The sequence below is a fragment of the Austrofundulus limnaeus genome, unplaced genomic scaffold, assembly GCF_001266775.1.
Source record: "Austrofundulus limnaeus strain Quisiro unplaced genomic scaffold, Austrofundulus_limnaeus-1.0 Scaffold118, whole genome shotgun sequence".
NCBI lineage: Eukaryota > Metazoa > Chordata > Actinopteri > Cyprinodontiformes > Rivulidae > Austrofundulus > Austrofundulus limnaeus.
The window spans coordinates 410,071-417,212 of NW_013952520.1; the positions used below are offsets into that span (position 1 = coordinate 410,071).

The following is a 7,142-nucleotide window of genomic DNA, read 5'->3' on the forward strand; positions in this document are numbered from 1 at the left end:
GCTGTGGAATAAAAAGTGCTGCTAAAAGCATAAACAACTGTGTTAAATCATTTTCATTTATTCAGAAGACACAGCGCTGCGCACCCATTGCATTTTGTTTTTATTTTACAAATTTACACAAATTTCCCAAGTTTCTCAGAATTAGGTTTTAAGTAGGGGTGTTCCGATACCAAGCATCAATACTGGGTACCAGGTTACAACTTAAACATTACACTATGACTTTAAAAACACATTTATTTTATTTAGAACAGCCCCTCGGACTGGATCAAATCAAATATGTAACATGATGTACCAGAGATTTTTAACCCTTGGGCTGCGACCCACAATTGGGCTGTGATCACCACTTTGCGGGCCGCAAAAAAAAAAAAAATTTTTTTCAACTGTGGGCGGTGAGGTCCTCGAGATGTCATTGGATGTCTCAATTCACAGGCTGCATCCTCATGAGTACGTAGCCCAGCTGGGCCACATCCGACTCAAATGCGTTGGGACGTGTATTCACTCTTTTCACAGGAAGAATAACTTCACATTTAAAACATTACACGTAAAAAAAAAAGAACATTAAGAATTTGGGTTTAGCTCCAGTATCCGTATTTGTAGTAGCATCTTATTTAGCATCTTATCGCAGAATGAATTTCATCAGCTATGTTACTAAACTTGTATTTAAAAACAAATTCTTCAGACTGTGATGAATTTCCAAACTACGCTGACTTGGTCAAAAAAATCAATATAATATAAAATCTTTATTTTTCCATCGGTGCGCTCATTCCTGGGATATCCTCGGCCGGGAAGGATATCCAGGATACTCAGATGCATCCTGGATTTTAGAGATTTTGTGGGCCTCATTCCTCGGCCGCATGAGGAGGAGCYTTCTAATCGGTGCGGCCGACAAATGTGCGTTCATGCAGCCCATGAATTAAGACACAGCCATTGGTTTTCAAYTGACTGAGTTGTAATACACTTTCTCACCACTAGTAGTGGTAGTGCGCCATTAGGATGTTTAACAAATTTTTAAATATGTAAAAGAAGAACCTTAGCCTACTGCTAGCAATAATTAAGGAATTGGAAACATATTGAAATGMTGAAGGCAAAAACATGAAGAAAAACCTGCCAAAATGACCAAAATTGTTCCTAAGCATAATGCAGACTTTATCTGATTTGGTTAGCCGTGGGGCTAACTGTTCAACAAGGCACTAAAGCCCTCCAAAATGAAACAGCATTTAGAATGTGTCACAAATATGAAGAGCAGCTTCTGGTGAAAAACTAATTATTTTTTGTGTTAACGTGTGTTTGTGGTGGTTGGAGGTAATTTAATTGTATAAAAGTTCCAGGAAATGTGAATAATTTAATATTTAGTTGCTCAGGCTGTGTGTGAATGGTGGAGGTGAGATTGTTTTTTTTTTTTTCTTTCATGAAAACAAGATTTTTACCTCTGACTTTTTTATTTAATTTATTTAGCAAAGACTGGTTTATTTTGTTACAGACAAACTCGTGGTGTTCAGTGTGGAACACAAACAACAATATAAGATTAATACAAATTTTAAGTAGGGCCTATGATCTCAGATAAAGTTCATCTCAAAGATTAGTTGTAAATCACAGTTCTACCTTTCAATAAAAACATAACTAATGTTTTTATTAATACTAAGCATTTATAAAAATGCACTTCCAATGAYTAGAAAATGTACAGACTTGAGTAGATTTTTTCTAAACTTTCTGGGGGTAAGGCATCTTGATCCTTCTAGGATCACTTTGTGCTGCTGGTGTATGCTTAAACATTTAGGCATCCCTCATTGTCACCAACAAATGTTGGCAGGTTAGTTCGTCATAATCATGTCTTMTGATTTATTTGACAAGGTCTTTGCTTGTTAAACTGTAAGTGCATTTCACTTAGTCAAAGTGCAAATAAAACACAAATTAAACCAAGAATTAGATCAATTACTACTTTGATCAGTACATTGTTAATATCTGAATGGGCCTTGTTGTATCACTTATGATTCAACGAGTTGGGCCCCAAAATTGAAAAGGTTAAGACATAAGATTTTAATTTGTCATTATGTTACATAACCATAACCACATTTCTGTGTTGCTATCTGTGATTTAAAAGGAAGTAATTATACAAACTACAAAAATTATAAAAATAAAATATCCATTTATGCTGGTTTTTAGTATTGCACTTTGTAGTTATTACACATGAACAGCTGAGTGTGACAGCAACACTAGTAGCAGAGACATGTAGCAGGAGTAGTTAASCCAGTGTTAAAGGCTCTAGCCGATGTTCAGGCGCACTGAACGGGTCTGGATGTGTACACAGGTGGTCCATTGAGAGAATCCCTTACATAAAATGTTGCAACAATTTAAAATAAATAAAAACTAATAAGATTTCATTTTAACTTGTATAAATTTCTTAAACATCACTTGAAATGTAAACTGTAACACACTCAATGGGGTATTTATATTTGTATCTAATATCGATACTGGTATTGGTATCGGTCACCAGTATCGGGCATTTTGTACGAGTAGTTATAAAAATGACAAGTTTTAAGTTTCCTTTTGGGTGTAATAAAACCTAAAAAGAACTTCTGTTGTTTTAACATAAGCAAAACTACTGGGAAAAATCCCAGGTCCACTTCTTTGCCTGGTTTACAAAGAGAATAAAATGTGACTTCTTTCCTAACCTAGTGTTGTTATTGTGTCCTCGCTCTGCTGAACTTGTTGGGCCATCATCCGGCTGATGCTCATGAGGTTCTCTGTGATGCTGCTGGTGTTCTGAGCGAGGTCCTCTTTGGTCAACTTCCTGCCATAAAAGTAGTCAAAATGTTTGTCAAATTAACACTTTATTAAATAAATTAATTATAATAGGTGTGAAAACAAATTTGCCTAAACAGAAACATAGAATTTTATGTTGTCTAATGATACTTTAAAAAAAAACTAATCTGCAGTTTTCGCCTCACCTCTGCCTCACGGTGCTGTCGGCCCCGTTAAGGAGCGCCTGCTTCTCCATGTTGTCGATGGACATTTTGCTGGCGAGGTTGGCTTTCCTCCAGGCTGTYTGGTTACTGCAAAACGCACAAAAAAAGACAATTTTATCAGCAAGTTGTGCTGTGATTCTCATGCATGTCCACACGTTAAAATAAGTAGAGAAATAAATGTTCATATTCATTTAAAAAAACATGTACCTCAGCATTTGCTTTTTATGTCCCTCTACCTGACTGAGCAAAACCTGCTTGTCTGACTCTTTGTCTTGTTCCACTGCCATCCGCTCCAGTTCCTGAGAATAAATATTTAATACATTTCACATTCTCACAAAATAAATACATATAAAAACAGTGCTGTTACTGAGGATGTTTGGCAGAATTAAGCCAAAGTATTAATTCTCACCTGAATCCTTAATCTGAGGCTGTTGAAATGTTTTTTCACATCTGTGTTTATTTCTGTCAGCTTGTTCTGAGGCCCGGTGCACTCTCTGATATCCTGCAGACACACAACAATGTGACAATAAGTGATGCTCTGTGAAGAAGAACATCAACTTAATCTCAGGATTTCGTCATTCTCATCTCCGAAGTTCTCATTTTATTAATCATTTTACTAATTTAGAATCACTATAAATCAAAGAGTGAGAGGAAAAAATAAAGTCCAGTGACAAGTACAATTTTTTTTTAAATACTTGTAAGCAGCAGAAGACACTGATGGTCATGTGTTTGAATTTTTAGGTTTCTATAGTGTTTTATGTAGACATAAGATAAAAAGACATTTCCAGTTTTGGAGAATATTTTGATCTAAAATAGAACAGAAGTCAAGTGTAGCATGGGTGTGCTCTATTAATCAGGTGGGCAATTAATGTTAGTGCATGGTATAAATACAAATAATCATAGATCTTAGATCGCGTTAACACTAAAAAAAGATTTCGAAATGCCAACTTAAACATGAAAAGTTAAACTTTTCACGACGCGCTTACAATTTGAATTATGTTTCTAATGTGAAGTTTGAACTAATGATGTTTTATTTTGTGAAAAATCCCACTGATCTCCTTTACTTTTGACCACAGTGTTTAGAAAACAATTGTCATACTATTTCTAACCAAATCAGATAAAAACAATTCTCTGGGAAAGAGCAAAAACATTTCCAGTATGTATGAAGAAAGTGATTTGTCGCTGGATTTCTATTCATTCCAGTATCGATACATTAGTGAACCGATCCGATCTGATTACGTCATCTTTTACAGACGGACTGATGCGCTGCCGTTTCTTACAGCTAATTTGTGATAGTTTTTGCCTTTGTTTTTATTTCTCACAAGTTATAATCACCTCAAAGTGCTCAAGCGCTATTTTAGCAATTTAATAGTTGTTTATTTTTCCTGAAATACACATAGTTTCACCCTATCAACATACCGGCTGAATGCTTCATTAGCAAAGGCTAAAACGCGATAATTTTACAGATAATTTGAAACGCTAGCGGGTCCTCACGAAGCACTGAGTGGTCTTACCAAATAAATAATCGCACCTGGATGAGAGCTTTAATTTCCAAGTCATATTTGAGGATTTCTTGCTCACAAACTCGGACGTGGACATCTGCCGCCGCCATACTGCCAACGTAGCCGGGGTGTTACGTCGAATTGTGTGACCTTCGTAAAACTGTGCCGCTGTTGCTCCCRGCTAAAACTACGGAAAGCAGGAAGCTCGTTCTGAATTCTTTAGTCGGCGAACATAGATAATAAAGGCTTTTATATCTGTGTCGGTAATGCTCTAATGGATAAATATAAATATATTTATATATTATATTTATATACTTTGTAAATACTTAACACAAATCATTTACCAGTAATACAACATCCAGCTTTGCGTCTAGAAAGGCAGTTAGATGTTTTAGAAGAAAACACAAAAAGTATTCAACAAGTTCAATATATACATTTATTAATTATCTACTGTCCTGGTTACATTCACTAACAAATGGAAAACATTTTTGCAAAGCACACCACAAAACTAATCACATCTCTTCCACGTGAACAACATTAATAAACACAATGTACACAATAATACAAACAAGACAACAAATACAGATGATCAAGTGACATTTCTTCTTCCTTTAGAAAATCATGTTGAACAAATGTAGGCATCACTTCAGAAACAATCACAGAGGTTCTGAGCTTTTAGTAAGTTCAGAAGGAATGATCGTTGCAGGGGAAACGTGCACTGAAATGCAGCAGCGCCGGGCCATCAGACGACAAAAGGAACTGTAACAAAAACAGGTAAYACACTATAAGAAGTGAATTCTAATTTGATGCTGAATTAACATACATACAAAGAGATGTATATGCAATTTGGGTTTAGAAGGTAAAAACGTACCTGCATGATAACGAGTCTTGGTGGAAAAAAGAAAAGAAAATGGAGTTACGGCCAGTGAATACGCAGGTACCAGATGGTGTCGTTGGACAGAGTTGGACCAAACAGTGGATTCAGCTGGGCCAGAATCGCTATCAACCAGCTGAGGGAGAGAAGATGTGCACATCACAAATGTCAAACACATTATGGTTCAAACACACACACTTTCAAACACATCTTATCATTATTACCCAGTTTATTTAAATATGTGCCATTGTTTGTAAGCTTGAAGAGATATTCAACACCGAGAGCCAGAAAGCCACTTYGCCTCTACTGCCCTCTTTTGCCCACTGACATGTAACATGACACAAGCTGCACACTGGCTCCAAACCTTAGTAATAAAAGATTCATGGATGACATAAATGTTTTATAGTGATAGTAATGGAGGGGCTCAGAAACAAAATAAATATTCCACTTACATAATAAATTAACAAATTATGAATAAAAAAACATGAGATGTAAAACGATCAGAGGCTACTCTTAGTTAAAAAAAACTAACATCACACACAAGCAATGCAAACACTAAAACAATATAATAATACTATAATATAATATAATAATAATAATAATATATAATAACAGAGTCAAACCATTACTTAGACATAAAAGGTACAACTGCAGTCGTACATCTGCCAAAAAGGAACAAAAACAAACCAAAAATACAAATTAAAGCATATTGATGCATATATTATTCAGACACAGTTTGGATGTACTAAAAGTCTGGGTGTCCTGGTCCTCACTGAAACCTTTATATCTGTGTCATAATCCCATGATCCTGGATCTTCTTCACAGACAACATAAAGAGAAATCTCATTGAAATTGTGAACAATACTTACAAGAGATAGCAGCTGACAGCAGTTAACACCAACATAGTGACGATTACTCTGTAAGAAAAACAAATAACAGCTGTGACTTATGATTATGATTATGTGTAAATAAAGAAAACATTAGGCTCTGATCTCATGGTTTAAGTCTTAAGAAAGGGGAAGCTGTGTTAACTTTAGCACATGTTCCATAGTCTGGTTTAAGATAGAATATTACAAACCAAAATTTATTTCAAAAGCATGTTAGCAACTTTAGCATAAAAAAGTTACTGAAACTAAACTTTTATTGCAAACATGATATTTTGAGTTAGCTTATTAGCTGCGCTTGACTTTTACAAGTTCGGTTTGAACTTTTTTGAGCTTCTCAACTGACGTTAAAAATCGTGTTTAAGGTCCAAACCCCAATATCTGACTTGATTAAAACTTTCAAATTGTGGCTTCTACAGCAAAACAAAGCGTTAAACAAACTCATTTGGTCGAGAGGAAAGCTAACCCGAGCTAACGAACTCACCCTCTGTTTGGTCCTTTGGGGATGAACCAGGGCACAACTCCTCCAACTATAATCCAGAACAGGGTCACTACGGATATGGTGATAGCAAACTTCTGGTCCGCCATGGTTGGAGCTATATTAAAAAAACAAAAATGTCTAAAAAGTTACTTTTAAGTCGAGGAAACTTCAGAGTTGCCAGAAACAAAACTACCCCGTGACGTTGTACAGAGGCAGCACGTGTCACATGACCAGCAGAAACCGGAAGTACCACATGAGGCCTTTCCATTGGGCCTCACCACACTTTTTTTTTTTTTTCAGAGGGAACTTTGTCTTTTTATTTTCTTCAATAAAAAAGCTATTCGTATTTTTTTTTATTGAAAGCTTTATACAAACCACAAGGCAGTATAACAAATACGTATTCGAATACAAAATAAAGAGGCATAGGTGCAGAAC

General features: G+C 35.7%; 2 protein-coding genes across 2 annotated transcripts in view; both read right to left on the reverse strand.

The window, feature by feature from the left end:
- The window catches only part of bnip1a (BCL2 interacting protein 1a), a gene marked incomplete in the record, with an annotated part of 5,982 nt that extends 1,374 nt beyond the window's left edge, over nt 1–4,608 (reverse strand). Inside the window, 5 exon segments of the mRNA XM_014014683.1 lie at nt 2,673–2,791; nt 2,949–3,053; nt 3,174–3,265; nt 3,376–3,468; nt 4,498–4,608. Coding sequence (XP_013870137.1) covers nt 2,673–2,791; nt 2,949–3,053; nt 3,174–3,265; nt 3,376–3,468; nt 4,498–4,578 — 490 coding nt within the window.
- Nucleotides 4,609–4,890: 282 nt separating this feature from the next.
- atp6v0e1 (ATPase H+ transporting V0 subunit e1) lies at nt 4,891–6,948 on the reverse strand. Its single transcript, XM_014014685.1, has 4 exons — nt 6,711–6,948; nt 6,212–6,259; nt 5,340–5,478; nt 4,891–5,227 (listed from the first exon to the last, which is right to left on the reverse strand). Exons 1-3 carry the CDS (start codon nt 6,812–6,814, stop codon nt 5,385–5,387), a joined length of 246 nt encoding a protein of 81 aa, XP_013870139.1. The 5' UTR covers nt 6,815–6,948; the 3' UTR covers nt 4,891–5,227; nt 5,340–5,384.
- Between the last annotated feature and the right edge of the window lie 194 nt (nt 6,949–7,142).

Excerpts from the sequence above, each read along its gene's own strand:
- atp6v0e1 (XM_014014685.1), bottom strand. The coding sequence starts at position 6,814 with ATGGCGGACCAGAAGTTTGCTATCACCATATCCGTAGTGACCCTGTTC. Across the intron at positions 6,260-6,710 it reads CCCAAAGGACCAAACAGAGG|AGTAATCGTCACTATGTTGG; the intron begins GTGAGTTCGTTA and ends TTTTTCTTACAG. Across the intron at positions 5,479-6,211 it reads GCTGTCAGCTGCTATCTCTT|CTGGTTGATAGCGATTCTGG; the intron begins GTAAGTATTGTT and ends TCTCTCCCTCAG.